This window comes from Trichomonas vaginalis, chromosome III (genome assembly GCF_026262505.1).
Source record: "Trichomonas vaginalis G3 chromosome III, whole genome shotgun sequence".
Taxonomy (NCBI): Eukaryota; Parabasalia; order Trichomonadida; family Trichomonadidae; genus Trichomonas; species Trichomonas vaginalis.
In genome coordinates this window covers 15,057,633-15,076,929 of record NC_067205.1, presented here as the reverse complement: position 1 = coordinate 15,076,929, position 19,297 = coordinate 15,057,633, and the positions used below count along the sequence as shown (strand labels likewise).

The 19,297-nt window shown below is 33.9% G+C and overlaps 8 protein-coding genes and 1 pseudogene across 9 annotated transcripts, besides 1 other annotated feature; 1 reads left to right on the top strand and 8 right to left on the bottom strand.

Moving 5' to 3' along the window:
* Positions 1-6,630: part of a mobile genetic element that runs on past the window's edge.
* TVAGG3_0704970 lies at positions 267-684 on the bottom strand (annotated as a pseudogene). The gene has a single exon. A coding segment is annotated over exon 1 (418 nt).
* TVAGG3_0704960 (uncharacterized protein) lies at positions 1,978-2,784 on the bottom strand (the record flags this gene model as incomplete). Its single annotated transcript, XM_051243539.1, has 1 exon — positions 1,978-2,784. The coding sequence occupies one exon, from the start codon at positions 2,782-2,784 to the stop codon at positions 1,978-1,980; it is 807 nt and encodes a 268-aa protein (XP_051090126.1).
* On the bottom strand, positions 3,030-3,566 carry TVAGG3_0704950 (protein of unknown function, DUF4106 family; the record flags this gene model as incomplete). Its single annotated transcript, XM_051243538.1, has 1 exon — positions 3,030-3,566. The coding sequence occupies one exon, from the start codon at positions 3,564-3,566 to the stop codon at positions 3,030-3,032; it is 537 nt and encodes a 178-aa protein (XP_051090125.1).
* TVAGG3_0704940 (protein of unknown function, DUF4106 family) lies at positions 4,476-5,551 on the bottom strand (the record flags this gene model as incomplete). The annotated part of the gene is made up of 1 exon (XM_051243537.1): positions 4,476-5,551. A coding segment is annotated over one exon (1,076 nt), but the record flags the coding sequence as incomplete, so codon positions are not given.
* TVAGG3_0704930 (protein of unknown function, DUF4106 family) lies at positions 5,584-6,144 on the bottom strand (the record flags this gene model as incomplete). Its single annotated transcript, XM_051243536.1, has 1 exon — positions 5,584-6,144. One exon carries the CDS (start codon positions 6,142-6,144, stop codon positions 5,584-5,586), a length of 561 nt encoding a protein of 186 aa, XP_051090123.1.
* Positions 6,631-6,907: 277 nt separating the features above from the next.
* On the bottom strand, positions 6,908-7,944 carry TVAGG3_0704910 (protein of unknown function, DUF4106 family; the record flags this gene model as incomplete). Its single annotated transcript, XM_051243535.1, has 1 exon — positions 6,908-7,944. A coding segment is annotated over one exon (1,037 nt), but the record flags the coding sequence as incomplete, so codon positions are not given.
* A 17-nt stretch (positions 7,945-7,961) lies between these two features.
* Positions 7,962-8,919, bottom strand: TVAGG3_0704900 (protein of unknown function, DUF4106 family; the record flags this gene model as incomplete). The annotated part of the gene is made up of 1 exon (XM_051243534.1): positions 7,962-8,919. A coding segment is annotated over one exon (958 nt), but the record flags the coding sequence as incomplete, so codon positions are not given.
* A 1,305-nt stretch (positions 8,920-10,224) lies between these two features.
* Positions 10,225-10,818, top strand: TVAGG3_0704890 (uncharacterized protein; the record flags this gene model as incomplete). Its single annotated transcript, XM_001302570.1, has 1 exon — positions 10,225-10,818. The coding sequence occupies one exon, from the start codon at positions 10,225-10,227 to the stop codon at positions 10,816-10,818; it is 594 nt and encodes a 197-aa protein (XP_001302571.1).
* A 420-nt stretch (positions 10,819-11,238) lies between these two features.
* TVAGG3_0704880 (ataxia telangiectasia mutated (ATM) -related family) lies at positions 11,239-17,798 on the bottom strand (the record flags this gene model as incomplete). The annotated part of the gene is made up of 1 exon (XM_001302569.1): positions 11,319-17,798. The coding sequence occupies one exon, from the start codon at positions 17,796-17,798 to the stop codon at positions 11,319-11,321; it is 6,480 nt and encodes a 2,159-aa protein (XP_001302570.1).
* Positions 17,799-19,297: the final 1,499 nt, after the last annotated feature.

Here is a 19,297-nt window from a genome sequence, read left to right as displayed (position 1 = left end):
GACGCCTCTTGGAGAGATGAAGTCCAACAAAATTTCTTAGAATGCAAAGAAGACACATGCGCCGTTCTTGAAGATGAAATAGAAAACAGAATAGAAGAGCTATTAAAGGACAAAGAACTTTTACATAAATATAGTTGCGCCAAATTTGACATAACTCCACCAGAAAAGAAGAAGAAAGAAAAGAAAGAGAAAAAAGAGAGAAAGAAGAGAACCTGAACCAGTTCCAGAGAAAAAGAAATTTGACATGTAAAAATAAAATTTTATTTTTAGAACATTTCTGGTCAATGTCAATGTTCTCTTCCTCTTTAGGAGTAAACACTGGCTTAGACTCTAAAATCTTTTTACCCAATTTACCTTGAACTTCTACAACTTTAGACTCATAATATTCATAGTCGTCTGCTTTCTTTGGTTCATAAGGTATAACAAGTTTGTATGCTTTGCCTTCTTTAAGGTTTGAAAACCTTCTGTCAAAACTTTCTTTGACTGCTAACAAACCTTCTATGTCTAAGTCTTCAAATTTCGCACCATTTTTAGTCACAATAGCAAACTTAACTGGTTCGATGTTCCAAACTTTGCTGAATGAAGACTTTTCAAATGGTAGAAGTAAACATTCAAATATGTGAATGGGTCTAGTTCTTCTTTAAGTCCTGACATGTACTTGTTTACTGAGATGAATTTTGCCATCTTTTCTATCGGATAAAAAAAATATTTTTTTTTAAAATTTACTCATAAAAATTTTTCTTTGTATATACACCATTCTGTACGTCTAAAACTTTTTGACATTTGCCAAGAATGTTCGTTTAGACGCTGTCATATAACCATATTCTTGACAATATTGTTTATACGAATCGTACAATGACCTTTCATCTAAACACTCAAAGTCAGTTTCATCTATGAACAGTTCATATACACTTTGTTTGCTTCTAACAATGTTTGTCTCTCTTCGGTATGTGGAATTTGTCTTGGATTGAACTTTGAAATATCTAATGTCATAAAATATGAGAACAGGTGGTTGTAAAAGTCAGATGTCAAAGTTTCTGCTAAGTCGTCAAAATATTCTGTATCTTGCATATGAGCTTCTGACGTTCTGACAACTACATATCTTCTGTCAGAACTTTCTAACTTCATCGGAACAGCATTGTTTGAAACCATAATGAAGTTTGCAACATTTTCACAAACTCTTGGTCTTTATTTTCTTTCAACAACTCCAACTTTGTCTGTTATAAGACTCTTCAAAAGCATCTGAGTTCAAAACTTTTGTTGTATTATACTTTGAAGTTCGTTACATACTATAAGTTTCATATTCTCTATTGAGGAGTTAAACTTGCCGCAGATGTTTTCTAAGTTTGTCATATTCGGATTCGAATAGCCCTCTAACAGTTTGCACAAGATATCTGTAAAGAATGTGTTCTTACCAGTTCCTTGTTTTCCAATTATAATGAGGCAGTTTCATTCTTAGCACTTGGATGTTGTAAGATGTTTGCAAACCAACATAAAGATATACTCATAGACTCTTTCGTTTCCATTGCATATATTCTTTGACATGGTCTAACCAAGCTTCTATAATATTTTCTTTCCATTTCTACTTGTTCATATTTATATCCAGTGAAGATAGAATAGAAGTTTGGAGAAGGTGTATAGAACTTTATACCTCGAACTGAAAAATCTTCTAACTTTGACAATAAGATACCCAAGCATCTAACATCTTCATTCCAACTTGTACAACTTTTATTTTCTTAAGTTTCTGTCTACATTCTTGTTCTGAAACTATTGTCGCTTTAGTTTGTTAAAGACTACATCCCATTCTTTCATAACATAACATTCTGGGCAGAGTCGACATAAATGACTAAACGTTTCAAATTCTCGACTGCTTTGTTATAGTCTCGAAATGGACACATATTTCTGAATGCTTGGAAGTCATAAAAATCTGAAACATCTATTCTGTACATTTTTTATAAAATAAAAAAAATATTTTTTTTATTCTTGACTTTGTTGTTGCATTTGTTGCATTTGTTGCATTTGTTGTTCTTGAGCTATTTGTTGTTGAAGTTGTTCTTGTAATACAATACTTTCACCAGTTGCATCTTCCAATTCGAAACTTTCTGCCGTCATTGACAAATACATAGGACATAAAAGTTTTACAGGAACAAAGTTTGCGTCAACTAATGTCAACGTTATACTTGCCAAAGTGTTTGAGTTCACTAAGGTTGAAAATTCTGCATTCGAATGAACAATAGGCAAACCAGCAGAGAAAGTATTGTTTATACGCATAAGTATCTTTTGGTCATAATAGTTTCTGTCGACATTCGAATAACACTTTGAACCTAAGTTTGAAACAATATATAAGATTGGTGTGCTTAATGTCAATGGAATAGACATTCCTTGTATGACACCTTTTCCTGTTATAGGAAACTGTTGGTAGTAAAAACCAGAAATAAGTTTTGTATTATAGCTCATATCGTTTATAGTAAACTCAGTCGGACATCCAAACATAATGAAACCTGCTCTAGTTGCAGCACATGTTACACCCGTACTTAAAGTATTAAATAAGTCAACAAAACCTGTTGGTGGTATATCTGAGTAAGTATCTTCAAAGGAGTATTTTTTACCATTCACAACAATAAAGTCTTCTGGTGTCAAAAGAGCAAAACAGGCTTTAGTCGTCATTGTGTTTAAGGTTAGTTTACAATATCGTCCTTGAGGACTTTGTAAGTTTGTTGTTATAGAATTATATGACTCAGGGTTTTTAGTCGTAATAGTATAAACCATTATATCTTCTGCCATTTATATATATTTAAAAGTTTTTCTGAAAGTGGAGAAGAACTTCATCTAAACTTTCACATGGCGTTTCTTGAAGTTCTCTGTCTAAGAAGTTCAAATATTTTGTAAAGACATAGAACTTTCCTTTGTCTACACGAACAAACAAAACAGGGTCTTTCATATCGTTCAAAAGTGTGTAAAGTCCTTTACATGAAATAAAGTCTATATTATTTTTTTCAAAATCTTTCAAGAAGTTTTGACATTTTTACTTAGCAAATAAATTTTAATGAAATGTTGTGGTCGTCAAATATTTTTATGACGTCTGGGAAACTATACTTTAAGTTCAACGTTTCACCTCCTTTCATAACGTATATCTTGTCAATGACATTATATGAAACACCACAGCAACTAATGTCGGGTTCTATTTCTTTGATGTTTATATCGTCTGCCTCTGTCAAAAGTTTCAATAGTTCTTTCAAAACTTCATGAGGTGCAATGACATATGAGTTCACTTTTACAGGGTTGTGTTCGACCAAGTTTAACATTATACCTAAAGCTTGACAAATCTTCTCCTGAGTTTGAAGTTTGTCTTTCAGTTGTTGGTAGTCGTTTCGAATATCTGCAACAGAACTTAAGTCTCTGCTAACTTCAGGATATGTTGGTTGTTCTTTTACAGGAACAATTGTTATACCATCTTCGTCTTCGTATGGTTTCCCCACTTCAACATCTCTGTCTTTGACATTGACAACAACACTTTGACTGTTTGTTTGAGTTGGTGAATTTAACTTCACATCTGCCACCGCCATTAAACCTTTTGAAACACTTACGCTTCTATTTTTCGGAAATGACATTTTACTTAGAATAAAAAGATGGACGTATTCGAGTATCTCTTCGAATTGAAGCAGAACAAAGTTTACACACACAAACAATACAAATACATTGACAGAATAGTTCTTTACACAAACAATGGAAAATGTTATAGAATAGCAATATTTGCTGAACCAAAATATTTCCATAAAGCAAAGAAAGTTGGTATAACTGAAATGGTGAAAGTTCTTGAAGCAGACAAAAATATAACTTCAAAACTTACAGATATTTCTAAAGGTAAGTTTATCTTACAATATTATGTCAAAACTGGCGTACTGTCAATATTTGACGGAGAGAAGTCAGTTCAAGAACAACTTACTGACCTGCTGCCAAAATCTGCTCGATGGAAGCTGTCGTTATGCCAATCTGAGGAGCCCCAGCAGGTTTCTCACGAACGAATCTTCAAAAGAGCATCTTCCGTGAAAAGTGCTATTGGTTTTGTAAACTTCTTTGCTCTCAGTTCATCTGGACCGTCTCTGTCACCAGTATATTGTATTTGTACAGTACCAACAGTTGAAATACCACCCATAAAGTCTTCTGAGTCAGCAAATGGAATGCCAAGCCAAAAGTTTGAACGGTCTCCATTTGTATATTGAGTTTTTTGACCTCCTGTATGAGTCCATACTTTCACATATGGCATAGTAGAACTTTGCATTTCAGGGTTAATGGTTGTTGTGAAGTTGTTGTTAAAGTTCATAGCATCTAATGTCAAGTTGTATGACCTCATATCCTCAACTGTAGAATATTCTTCTCTTGGATAATATTTGCCATCTATGTTTATATGATATTTAATACCGGGGTTGTAGAAACAAGAATAGTCATTTATAGTTCGTCTGAACAGTACAAACATAGTATCTGCATGTTTCATTGCAGTTGTTAAAGCAATATCTGTTCTTGCACCTGGGTCAGCACTTTGGTTTCCAACTTCACCTGCAAAGTCTTTGACAGATATTTGGTGTATAGGGAACATAAGTGGAACTGCAATATATTTGGCAGCTAAAGCATTTGAAATATCTGGGTCCAACATATAGACTGCAAGTCTGCTTTCTATTCTCTTGCATTCAAACTTTTCGCATGTGAACTTAACTGGGTCCCAAGCAGTTCCAGCAGCATTGAAATAATAGTTTACTTCATTGTTGAAGTTTGAGAAACCAAAGTCTAAGTCAACTTTGTCTTTGCAAAATTCGGCGAATGACGTTCGATTTGTTCCCTTTACGTCTGTAATAGTGAATGGGTCTTGTGTTGGTGCAATGACTAAGTTATTTTTGCTTGGAGTAAGTTCAATAGAAATTTTTCCTGCCCAGTTTGGCAAGTATCTTAAAAACCTGAAGATGAGGAAAGATGACAAAGGAACTCTAAGTTTCAGTTTTACTTTGGTTACTGCTGCTGCAGTTTGTCCAGAAAGGTTAACATAAACTCCTGGAACGTTAGGGTCAAGTCTTCTTATTTTCTCAATATTTGCATACTGGTCTGTTTGTTCTCTAGCTTGTGGTTGTACTGAGTTTCTCAAAGCGAACCATTCATAGTTTGCCCATGTTACTGTTTGAACTAAGTCAGAGTTAGAATATATCTTATATCCCATGAAAACTTCTGGAGCATATTGGTATCCGACATAGAAAATTCCATTGCAACCTTTCTTGTCAGACAACTTGGCAGAAGGTTTTATTTCAATGTCTTGTTCCACGTATAAGAATGAGTTGTCAATAGAAATAATATGAAACCTGTCGCAAGCAATATCTACTGTTGTTGAAGAACCTTCTCCAAACTCACCTACGTTTCCATAAGAAACAGCAGTTGTATATTCGTAAGTTCCAGGAACTATTTCTGACCTTCTAATGGCATTGTCGCATTCGTTATACCATTCGGAAACATTTCCGTTCATGGCATCCAAAACTGTTGGCGTTATATTCTGAGCGGCGTACATTTCATATGGGTAAAAATATAGAATAGTTGGATTTATGTGTCATAATAGAACCCACTCGGACCAAGCTTTACTTTCTTCCTGACTGAGTTTTTAACTCTTCTTTTTCCTTCATTGCCACTACTTTCACTAGATGAAGTTACTTCTTCACTATTTTCACTTTGTTCTACTCTTCTCTTCTTCTTTGGTGTCGCTTTTGGTAACTTGCCCTCTGCTTCAAGTTGTAGCATCTTTGCCTCATGTTCACCTAGTATGTTGTAAATTTCCCATGTCCTTTTTGCCTTTGGGCTCTGGTCGCCCATCTCAGGTAACCTATATCCTAGAAAGATTTTGTCATAGTTTGTATTTGAGTCTTCGCGTATTGTTTGCATGACTCTTTCCTGAGTTTCCGGTTCAAGCTCTTCAAATATAGCTTGTCCATATGGAATATGCTCGTTTCCAAATATATGTTTTTGTAGCCATTCTGGTTTTCTTTCCATGTTACCAATAATATCTTTTGTGAATGGGAAAGCTTTTACCCAATGTTTCAGTCTTGCGTCATTTATTTCTGTAGTTGGTTTTATTTTGTCAAGGAACATGTTTTTCAATACTAACATTTTATTTGGTACTGTCCATTTGAGTTTTCTTAAATATTCATCCCTTCTCAGTTCATTGTCTGCAAAGTAAGTTTTTATGACATTTTGTAAACTTTCGTTTGCAAGGTCATGTACAATAGGTTCTCTTCCTTCTATCTCCCTAACTTTCTTTCTAAACTCTTCACCAAATATACCATCTCTATGGTTCTGTGTAGTTCTTTGAGATAAATGTTCTAGAACGTCAGGTGTTATATTTCCATCAGCCATGTTCATTTCATACTGGTCCAAAATATCTGCATGTTTCATATCTTTCAATGGCATTAAAGCCGCGCTGAAAATACCAGCTATATCTGGTTCACCATTCACTTCCATTGCGTCTACAACTTCTTGGAATTGTGGTTGTAAGTTTATGAACCACCTATCCGGATTAGCTTTATGACCCCATCTCATTGTAGTTCCATAGTCTGCAGAAACAAAAGTAGGTTTGTTTCCATATTGGTTAGGTTCTGAATGAACTTTAAACAATGTTTCATTTCTATATGTTTTGTTGAAATTTAACCTTTTATTTTCACCGAGTTCAGCCAAAGATTGAACGTTATATGGTCGTAAGTAAAAAGGGTTATTGTATTTGCGTACATTTTCTTTCAGTTCTTCCATTCTATGCTGAATATTTTCATCTGATGTTGGAGTCTTTTGTATGTCGGCGAACATTTTTCGATATTCTTCTACTATGTCAGCCGAATTTTTCTTAGACTCTTGGAAAGATTCCATATTCTCCGCATACTCTTGTTGAGGGTCAAGATTTTTCGGCTGTTCCAAATCTTCATCTAGTTCTGTGAAGTTAGTTTCCAAAGGAGGGACTTGTTCGTTTCCTTCAGGCTCTTCTAGCTGTTGTTGCTGAACTATTTCTTCCATGTCTGGTTGTATCTGAACTTCTTCCTGTGGAGTTTCTTGTACCTCATCTGCTGGCATTTCATATATTCCGAGACCGTTTTTAAAAAGTTCCCTATTTAAGCCATCCGCATTCATAAACCTTTCTTCTTTCGTTCCGTCTCTATTTTTTACGCGTTTCATGAAGATAGTTGAATTATCATTTATCTCTGACACCAAATATCTCGGAGTAAATTCATCCATGTCATTTGGATGATATGCTATTAAATCATATCCCTTAGCGAGCTTGTATTTTCCAGGTTTGAAATTATATCCCATTTGGTGCTGAACCATAAAGCTAAATAGGTTCGGGTCAGTATTTCCTTCCTTGAACTTTCTAATAGCTTCTTTATATCTGTCACTAAAGTCAAGAGTATCTGGGTAACCATAGTCTTCCTTAAGCATTTTTAAGAATTCTTGGTTTCCTTGTTCTCTACTTCTTTTATGTCCTTGCTCTGTTTGTGGTTGTTGTACAGGGTTTTGAACTGTTGGTTGCTGTGCAGTGTTTTGAACTGTTGGTTGTGGTGCTGGATTTTGAACTGTTGGTTGTGGTGCTGGATTTTGAACTGTTGGTTGTGGTGCAGTGTTTTGAACTGTTGGTTTTGGTGCATGCCTGTGTCTGTGTCCATGTGACGATGTAAATGTTTTAGGTAGTCCTGGTGCAGGTGCTTCTCTTGGAGGGTTTGGTGGTATATAAGTTCCACCAGCTGGCACATATGTTCCATCTGCAGCATAATGTCCTACCTGACTTTTCGTTTTTAAGAAAGCATTTACTAGGTCTGTTTTGGTCTGTTGTAACTCTTTTTCTTGACTTTCCACAACAGTTGCTCTAACGGCGTCATAGGCACTTTGAACTGCCTGTCTCGTTGCTGCATCTGTTATTTTCGTCATATTTTGTGCTACTTCTCTTAACTCGTTGTCGAAACCTTCAGACTTCAGTTTCTTTCCAGATGAGAAGTCGTTCACTAGTTTCACCTTACTATGAAGAGCTTCGAAGGCGTTCTTAAAGTCAGCATTCATTAAAGCTTCATTTGAACTGTCTTCATCCGCTTGTATTTTTGTCCTTATTGACCCTATAAGTTGGGCTGCTTTAGCGTTGGCTTGGGCATCTAACCAGTCATTATTAGCTTTTATATATTCTGCGCTTTTCATTGCCTTTTGCATGGCTGCGTCGTTATTTTTACTTTCTTGTGCTAAGTTTTCATACTGTACGGTTTGGTTTTGCAACTGTAAAAGTTTTTCTGCCTTTACATTTGCTTCAACTTCTTTTTTATACTCATCGCTATCCATATATGTCTTCAGGGCTTTTTGTTTTATTTCTTCATCTTTCAGTACTTTATATTGAGTAGTATGGTTTTTCAAATTTATAACATCTTGTTCCATTTTTGCTACTTCTGCTGCTTTTTCTGACACTTTTTTCGCATATTCCTCTGTACTTAGTTCTTTCAGTTGTTCTTCTTTCTTCTTTTTCTCTACGTTTAACTCATTGAGTTTCTTTGTGTGTCTGTCATATTCTAGTTTCTTTTCGTTTTCACTTATTTGTTTCTGTATGTCTATGTTTGACTTTTTGACATCTGTTATTTGATTTTTGAGTGAACTCAAATTCATTTGACTTTGAGGGTTATAAGCTGTTCCGTCTGCAGCTCCACCATAGCCTGCCATTTTCGCTAAAAGTGCCGCTCTTAAACCTCCACTCTGTGCACCAATAACTCGGTTTAAAAGCATAGGGTTGCTTGACATTTGTTGCAACATAGTGGGGTCATTCATCATTTGTTGTTGCAACTGTTGTTGTGGTGTCAGTTTTACTATTGGATGTTTCAATGCTCCCTTCCTCTTACGTATATTCTTACGTAGCTTACGTGGCATTTTAAGTGAAGTTAAAAAGCGGTTTTTGACAGATGTTTATATGACACTATTTGTTCAGCACAAAAAACTACTCGGTCAAAGTGTTGTCAGTTTTGTAAAATAACCGTCCTATCTCATTCTATAAGGGAGAAAAGGCTTCTCAAAGTATACTTCCGTGGAACGCCTGTAACTTTTCCTGTAGCGACGATAGACCCTTACTTGTCCGGACAAAGTTATACTAAACATCTTCAGGGCTAGAGGGCACGAAGTGCCTGGAGGCCCCACTACCTTTTTTTTTTTTTTTTTTTGCACACACTGCACATAACTAATTACCACCTTTTGAATTAGAAATTGACAATAAAACCCCAAATTGTTAAATTAGCTACCAATAATGTAGTTTTTCTCCTAATCGCGTATTTAAAAGATTTTCGAACCAATCATTGGCAAACTGATTTATACATATCTACATTCAGTATTCACTTCAAAATAAAATTCAATAAGCATATTTATTTCAAACGCCTGATTAGATCTTTTTCAATTTGTTATGGTTTGGATTTTTTCAAAATGACAGAAGACTCCTTTTTCGGAGAGAAACAAACAACTGAAATTGTTTGATGTGCACATTTCTTTGAATGACGTATTTTTCTGACAATGAAAAAAGATACTATACATATATTCGATAATGACCCTAAAACTAGCTAAATTTTTTGGGATTGAATTGAATTATTTCTAATTAAAATACCCTGATGTTTAGAATATTAATTTAATTTAATATATATGTGTACACTACATACCTTAACCTATGCATATGCATAGTGCAAAATAAATTCTTTATTTAAACTCATAGGATATCGAAAACAAAGCCTAATAGCTAAAATTGAGGGTTTTGTCAATATCAACAACATATTCATATGGAATCTGAAACAAATTTTTATCGATATCGATCTGAATTCAAGCAAATTCCAAAATATAAACAATCTAATATATCTGTTCAGTTTGAACCATATTTACAATGTCTCATAGTCTATATTCACTATAAAAAGTGATATGAATTTGCGATTATTTTGATTTGGAATATAAATATGTACTAGTAAAATGTATCAATGCATTTTTTTTGAATTTATATTCTTCTGTTGACAGATGGTTACAGAACATATAAATCTGCCTGTCAGATTTGCCAAAATCTTAAATTCTCATTATTTTTCAGATTCAATGACTTTCCTCGGTGTCAATTAATAATCATTAAAATATTTCATTTGATTTTTTTTATCTGACTGTCAGATATATCTAATTGAGAGAAGGAAAAAATTCATTTCATTTTTTTAGATGCTACCTTTCCTTGCTTTACGCTCAGCATATAATGCTGACGACGACAATTGGAGATTCCCATTCCCAATCCCAACAAAGTGGGGTCTTTTAAGCTTCGGTGTTGATGCTAACGAAGAGGATGATGATAACTGGGGCATTGGCTTTACATACCACTCACCATGGGGCAAGTTCTACATTGGCTACCACAACTCTGCTGAAGAAGAGGAAGATGAGAACTGGAAGGCTTGGGCTGAATTAATGACAGCTATTGGCAAGTTCCGCCTTGAATATCACAACGCCGCCGAAGAAGACGACGATGACAACATGAACTTCCGCTGGAAGTGGGGCCCAGTCGACTTCGACCTTGAGCTCAACGAAGACAAGAAGGTCGCAGCTAAGAAGCCATTCCGCAGATACCCAATCAACAAGGCTATGTTACAGCGCTGGTTGAAGAAGTACTGCCGCAAGTACCCATGCCCAAAGTTATATAAGAAGAAGCTTGCTTTCCCAAAGAAACTTCTTGCTAAGAAGCCAATTGCTCCAACGAAAAATTGGAAAGATCCACCGTTTGTAGCTAAGTTACCGTGGACTACCTATAAGTATTCGAAATAAAATTGTTCATATCTCAAAGATGAGATAAGGCATGACAAATGAAAATTTTAACACTGATTTTTTATTATTACATTAAATAAGACTGTTATGCATTTTTAAATGAGCCATATTAATTAAATGCACTGAAAATATCTCATCTATTCATCTGTCTTTAAACTAATACTAGATGCAGACTATATGTATTAGTATTGCAAAGTTTATGGAAAATCAGCTAATAAATTCTCTGAAATATCAAGTATAAGATATAGATAAGTTTTATATCAAAGTTATGCACTATATCTTGAGTTTTACAAGGAACAGTTCAAAGATCATATAAGTTTACGACATTTTAAGCAATGGTTGTTGAATCATCGAATTTTAAGATACTAACTATTTTATTTCTGGTTTCTCTCTTCTGGGGATTTTAAACTTAGTATTTCGAACATGTGTAAAAATAAAGCTTGTTAGAATATATAATTTATATAAAGAAAATAATAAAACAAAATAATAATAAATTAATGTTACCAAAGTGGTGTCCAACCATGATATAATGTTGCCAAGTTATAAACATTTGTTGCATCATTGATTAATCTTCTAACTTGATCTTCAATTGATAATTCCTGGCTTCCGAAATCTCTTCCAACAATTTTGTCAGTTATTCTATCAAGGGCTGCATGAATATCAAGTTTGGACAGTTCAGACTCTTCTTCTGATTCAATTGGGACTTGTAAGAAGATATCCAACACTGTCATTATCGATTCTCTATGGGATCTTACGATTTTCATCATTTCTTCTGCAGCAATTCTGAAATTTCCTTCGATTCGTGCTGGACCAAATGCTCTGACCATCATTCTCGTCAATCTGAAAGGAACTCCTTCTGGGAACTGCTCACGAGTCTTGGCAATCTCGAAACAGTCTGAGAAGTCAATGTGAATGACATCTCCACTTGATTTGTGCATCATCAAATTACTTGGATGGCGATCGCCCAATCCCAAAATGTATCCGATGATTGACATGACTGCAGATGTTTGTGCAAATCGTGTTGTTCTCTTGATCCATTCATTTGATGATGGAGATCTCATCCAAATTGCTTTCTCGAGATCATTGTCATCCGTGCTTTGTATAGCTGTTAAAAGAGCTTCGTATCTTTGTACTGTTGTCATTTCATCAACAGAACTCGTGAAATTATTAGAAATGATGTCTTTCTCGAGATTTATGTTGATTCTTCTTTGTTTCCTGTAACTAGTAATCAACTGATTAAATGTGTCTGTGTCATCAATGAACTGAATAATTCCTGATCTGTTGGAGATCGGCGTGATTGCAAATGTATGCAATGCCAAGTTCCTCATTCTCGTGTTCGGACCGTTCTTGATGTGAAGATTCATCAATTGGAAGAACTGCATAACGCGTTGATCCAATCTCAAGTCTTCGTGTCCTTTAAGAAGAGATCTGTGTGGTTTTCCATCGCTGCCGTGGAAAACAATGATTCTTGGATGTTGTTTCGAAACAATGACTTCAAGAAGAGGATCAACAGATTCAATTGTTACTAGTTGATGTCCTGCTTTGAATGTTCCTGGCACTGCCAAAACAAAGTTCTTTAATGATCCTAGTTTTGGAGCTAAATCAGGTAATTTCAAGGCTCTGATGCTTTCAAGATGTTGTTTCATTTCTTTGTCGATTTGTTGCAAAGAATGCCTGATTCTCATCGATCTTCTATCAGGCATGAATGATTGTTTCTGATCGAATATCGAGAGGATATTATCAAGCTTTCCTGGCCTGTAGAAAGCAGCAAATCTAACTTCATCAGGAGTTACAGGATTTTCAATTTTCGGATAATACTGTTTGAAAATAACTTTTGCAGCTTCGATGTTATTATCAGCAAGTGCCAAATTGATCTGTGAAATGATAACAAGCCATCTTTCAAGCTGTGTATACGCTGCCTGGAACAAACCTTCACTTATGTCACTTGCTTGTTGAACAGCAACATGATTAACACTTCTGAATTTTGAGAGAATTTCTTTTGCGATTTCTCTTCCTCTTTCCGCGTGTTCGTTTTTGTTTTCGTCGTTGAGCATTTGGAGCAAAGGATAAAGTAATGTGTTGTAATGATGTGGCAACAAACTGGAAATGACTTCTTTTGCGAATTCTGTGTTTCTCGGTGTTCCTCTTGTTATTTGCGCGCAAAGTTGAGGAATAATCAACAAAACATATGTTGGATCCAAATTACTGATGCATCTCTTGACTTGTTGGAATACATCATCGCTCAAATTTGTTGTGAAAACAATCATAATCATCTGTATCAAATCAGAAAATGATGAATTCGGTCTCATGTTAACACTCGAAATGAATCCTAAAACAGCTTCCAAAGCGAAACTTGAATTCTTCGCAGGATCACTGTGCCATGTCTGTGAATAAGCCCAAGCCAATCTATGTTGTGCTCTGTAATATGTTGGATCTATTTTCAAGGCTTCTTGGAAATAAGGTATTGCATCTTTGACGAAAAGATGAATTTGGTCTGGAGGATGCATTCTTAATATGTAATGGCCAATCATATACTTGATTCTCGCTTGTATATGGACTTGGCTGCCTTCTAAATTGATGTTCTTCAATCTGTCAATTGCTTCTTGTTGTTGGCCACGAGAATAAATGAATCTAGCAATTGAAAATTGGATTTGAGCTGTATTCATCATTTCTGGAGTGATATTTGAAACGAAACTATCGAAAGCACCCCAATCTCTTGTTAATCTCGCTCTGGAAATCAATGTTGCGTTGTAGCTAGTGATTTCTTCTTTGTTTAAACATGGCCTTCGAACATCAAATATCTCTCTAAATTCATCATATTCAGGTCTACTTAAACTCAATCTTTCTTGCCATTGTTTTTTATTGACTGTTCCATTTGCTTGTTCCAAAACTTCATTGAAAGCCATTGCGTGAACTAATGTTTTGTACAGAAGGGATTTATCATGTTTGAATCTGTTTCTCGCTTGTTGAGTCAAGATTTCTCTTGCTTTTTCAATAATTTCAACAGCAATTTCTTTTTTGTTGCAAATCAAAGCTGAAACAGCAGCATAAAGTCTTGGAAGAGGTCCTTCATTTGTGAATCTAGACACAAGATCCAAAACTTCTTTGTGTTGGCCTTTGAAGTGCAAAGCAGTGATTAATGGTTTAATATTTCCATTCCTTGAAATAATTTTTTCTTTTTCTTCAATGACTTCATCCCAATGCATCAATTTCGCGTGGCATCTCACAATTCCATCGATATCATTTTTGTTTTTGTAGCCTTCCAAAGCATGGTTCCAATCACCAAGTTGTTCATACCATATTGGCGGAATCTCACCATTTTCAAATGTAGTAACTAATCCAAAACAATTCTCTTTCAATCCTAAATTGCTTGCAAGAAAAACCATTGAATCTTTCGCTTCAAGAGTTCCTTCATTAATATACCAACGGCTTGCGAAATAATAAGCTTGTGCATGATGTCCAAGAACTTTGCAACATTCGCATAACAGTTGGTAACTTATTCCTAAAGGAGATTCAGCTCTATCCATGAATTCAACTAAAGAAATCAACATCGATTTGCAGCCAGGAGGGAAATCACTTTTTATTGTTTTAGAAATAATTGATTGCATTTTCGCTTGGTAATTAGGAGACATTTGTTCCCAGCAACTTAAGAAGCCAATGTTAAACAATGCATCAGTAACTTGTTGTATGTGTTGTGCAATACTCGCTGTGAGATTTATACATAAAACAGGTGAGTTACTAATAACAGAAAAAACAAATCTTCTGAACCATTCTTTTCTTTGCCAAGTGTAATTTTCTTCATCTTTGTAATCAACGGCTTCGAACAATTTTTGTTCATTGAAACTTGTTTTAGGTCTCAGTTCTTCGTTTACTAAGTTAACTTTGCTTGGATCACTCTGGTTTATCCATGGAAAATCGCTGAAACTCATTACCTGCTGTTTTTTGATTCTTTCATTGAGTTCATTGAAATAAGCAGGATTTATCGATTTGTCGGAATAAATCAATGGAGAAACTTGTTCAATATATGGCTCAAAAGTAGAACTAATGGATACTTGCAATGAATAAAGAACTTGTAATGCATATTCAGTTAATTGAGGATCTCTCAATTTAAGTGTCACGTTTATACAACGAATAATTTCGCCTGAAAATGATTTCAAAGGCATTGATTGAATCATTACTCTCAAAGCGACCAACGCGTGAATTCTAACTTTCTTTAATGTCATTGAGTATGTTACTGCCGATGTCAAGTCCGGGATGATCAAGAAAATGTAGTCATGAGACAATCTTCTCAACGCCAAAATTGAATTTATCACTTTTTCAGAGATTTGATCGTTAGAAGTTCTGTGAGAATGTAAACAATCCAACAACAAAGAAATGCATTGAGGAAGGAAAGGACTGAATCTGTCCAAAAGAACACTCGCCAATGCAGGAATAATAGACAAGATATCATTCAAAGCATCAGTAGTCCATAATTCATAAATCAATGAAATTATTTCATCAGAATAATTCGTTAACCATGCTGCAGGACTTTGAGTACATAATTTCTGCAAATGTTCCAATAAAACAGATTTTCTTGATACACGAATCATATCTATAAACAAAGGAATGAATCTCTTAAACGGTCCATAAAGAGAAGGATCTTTTGTACAAAAAATAAGAACTAAAATTATTGCAACATCATTATGATCTGAACTTAAACTTTGATCATTCAAAACATTCAATAAACTGTTACATGTCACTGTCAAATAATAACTTTGTTTGTTGACATCGATTTCTACATCATCAAACACGTTTTCATTGGTTGTATTCTCATTATTCTTCATCAAACTTGGATCAACAGCTCCCAACAAACCAAGTAATTTCATTATTGCTAAACTCAATGATCTAGAATTGTATTTTTCAGCAATAGAAATTATTTCTGCCGCCAAATTTTGTCTGTCAAAATCTTTTTCATCAGTCAAATGAGGAACAATTGCTGTTATTGTTTCAACAACTGATACTTTAAGTTTCTTATCGGAATATTCATGAAGAATCCTGATTCCGACATTTACCAGTTGTAAAGCATGAGTTTTAATTAAATCAAAATTGACATTTGTGACGGTTTTTATCAAATCTATGAAATTAAGAGAAGTTTCAGTATGACTTATACTTTCGAAATACGTCATTTTCGATGATGGAGGCTGTGAGAAATGAGCTATTATTGTGTTCATCATGTCATCGATGTAGATTGGGAGTAAATCAGTTGCTTTTGCAATGACAGACAGCAATCTCGATGTTTCTGCTCTTAATCTATGACTTCCTGGTGCCTTTAAGATGAACATCGAATTCAATATCAAATGTCTGATGACAGGTTCAACAGTTAACGGTGAAAAATTTGATAAATTAACTAATAAATTCAATGCTGCTTTTTTGACATCGATGTTTTCATCATTTGCAAGTACTTCTAGCCATCTCAATGCAGTAATTGATGACAAATACCTGCACGTTGCTTGGTTGAATGCTTCGATGATGCTCAACCGAGATTTCCATGATTTCTCGCACATGCAACTTGTCAATAATTGGTCGGTCATTTGTGACAAAATTTTCGCATCTAAAAACTGTCCGTGATGGAGATATGCTGCAGGAGCAGCTGCCCTTATGTTGTCGTTGGGATGGACAAGTAACTGTGATAGAATATTCAGTAATTCAGGAGAATTGATCGGATGACATTTCGCTAAAACTTTCAATGCTAAAATGTCAGGTTTTTTAAGTAATTGTAACATTTGCTGGAGGAACTGATGTTTGTAGACACCCCAGAGCTCTGGAATCTTCTTAAATATGCCGGGCATGTATTCTACGTAGTTTGGAGTGATTTGTGCGCTTTGTAAAATTGGAAGAATTTTATTCATCTTTTTAGGAAGGTAAGGATCGTATTTAGGGATCTCATTCATCATGCTGAGCAATATATAGCCTTCGTGTATGTTCGGATTTGATAACATTGCTGCCAAAGTTTTTGTAATATCGGATTTTTTGAAATACTCAGGAAAGAGCTTAATTGCTTCGATGTATGTACTTGCTGTAATCGGAGAAATTGTTTTCATGGTGGAAAGATCCATTAAATTGTTTAGAAAATGAACTAAAAATCTGATTCTGAACATTTCGAGGTTTAGAGGTGCGGCTTTGATTTGGCACCATAGTATGAGTTCGTGGCATTTAAGATTTTTGAATACCGTGTACTTCGAAATTAATAAATTTATTGCTTCGGCTTTGTTTTTAAGATGCGGATAAGAAAACTTGTGATCGAGTATGACTGAAAGGATTCCGAACGCAAGATCTATCTGATTATCTCCTATGCATTCATCTACCGTTGCTAATAACTTATTTATATGATTTGCTTTTGCATCTTCGGTTTTTGATGCTAAATAATGCATAAAATTGTGCACTGAGTCCGTGCAGACTGGCATCAAGTCTAATTTCTTTGTTAAAAGTGTTCTTATGCAATCTAAATACATCGCAAAATCAATCATGATAGTATGAGTGCAATATTTGGAAAGATAATATAGAAAATAAGCGGATGATTGTAAATCTATCGAATCTTTGATTTTCGAGTGACAAATTGTGATTTTTTTACGCGAAAAAGCAGAATCTTCTTGCTTGCATAGCTTTGCTAGTACGAATGTTTGGTATATTTGCACGTTAGATGATTTTTCTGTGTAAAATTTACTAAGATAATTATCAAATTGTTGAATATTTGATGGAAATATCTTATGAATTGCATATATTATCATGATAGACTTTGCTATGAATAATATATCTTGTGATGATGTTGTTTTTTCGAATCTCTCTCGGCATTTTTGACAAAATGCTTCTAATTGTTCGGTAGTGTAATTATTTAAAACACCCCAGAGAGCTTTCTTGTATTCCTTTGACTGAGCTATCATAACACTGAAGTCATTCACACTGCAGTAGTTATCAACAATAGAAATTACATTGTTTTGCATTCCAAAGGAATAAAAAAATTTTTTTTTCATCAATGAGTAGTAGGATATGATGGGTTTTGTGACTTTTTTTGTTACATCTATATATAGACGATGCATTAAAATATATTTATTTATAAACCATTAAAAAAATTAAAGTTATTTTTAAAATAATTTATTTTTTTATTCTTACATAAATGACCCAACAAGTAAAACCAGATAAAATAGATTATCGAATTTTAGAGGATGGTGTTCCTGTTTATATTCAAAGATTTAAAGGGAAGCAATATTATAGAATTGTTAATCCTGAATACATAAAACATTTATTTCAAAAGGAAGACTGTGAATTATTAAACGTTAATGAATATGAAACCAATAAATCAAAATTGAAATATAAATATATTGGAAGTGATGAAAGATGCAAAGATAAAGATAAAGTTTATACAGTTTCATATAATGAATGGAAAACCAATAAGATAAGAAAACATTTAGGAGATTATGGGAAATGTTCTGAATTCTTTAAATCTAGTATATACGAGAGAGTAAAAGAAATTAGAAATAATTATTTTCATGAATAAAAAATAAACTTTAAAAATTCATGTCTTACATTTTTGAATAATTTATTTTTTTAATTCGTAAGAAATGAACAGCTCTAAATTCGTGACTGTGAATCAATTAATGGATAAACTTTCACCAATTCTCACCCAGGTTAAACAAGTAGACGTTTATTTTGATGATTGCGTACAAAGTTTATTTTATAAAGGTAAGTTTAATATTAAACCTATTGCTTTTGCATTTGATGGTAAATTAATCGAAAATTCAAAAATTTGGGAATTAATTCCGGATATTGAATTTATAACAAATATTAAGGATAAATGGTTTAAGCAAAGCCCCCTCACTAAAGTTCTTTGTAGATTAATGATTAAAACTGAGGAAAAAGAATTTAACGGGTTTAAATATCATCCGTGTAAAATTTTAGAACTTGGTAACGAAAAACTTCAGAAAAAATTAAACGATAGACTATCAAAAGATAAAGTTGAAAGAGTAAATAAACTCGCTAAAGGTAATGGTAATGATGAAGAAGAATTTGATGAGTTCAACATAGAACTTTAAGAAACTAATGATTATTTGAATTTATGAAATCAATTATTTGATTCATTCTTTCTTCAATCTCTTCTATTCTTTTTGTTAAATCATCTATTTTCATTAATGAGGTGATTCTTGATTGAGGAATAGATTTCAAACTAACCACTCCTTTTATTTTTGAAATTTTGAATCCATCAACTTTAAACATTTTATTCAATTTACACGTTGTCAATTCTTCAAATAATTTTTTATTATTAGCATAATAGTCATTAAATTCTTCAACAGATGAAAAAATTTTTATTTCAGTAATTGGTTTAACAACGTTTATTTTTGTTGAACATTTTCACTTTCATTTATTTCTTCCTCCTCTGTTTCATTTATTTTTAAAATCGGTTTCATTTATCATTAAATAAAAATTAGAATATAAGTGATGAAAT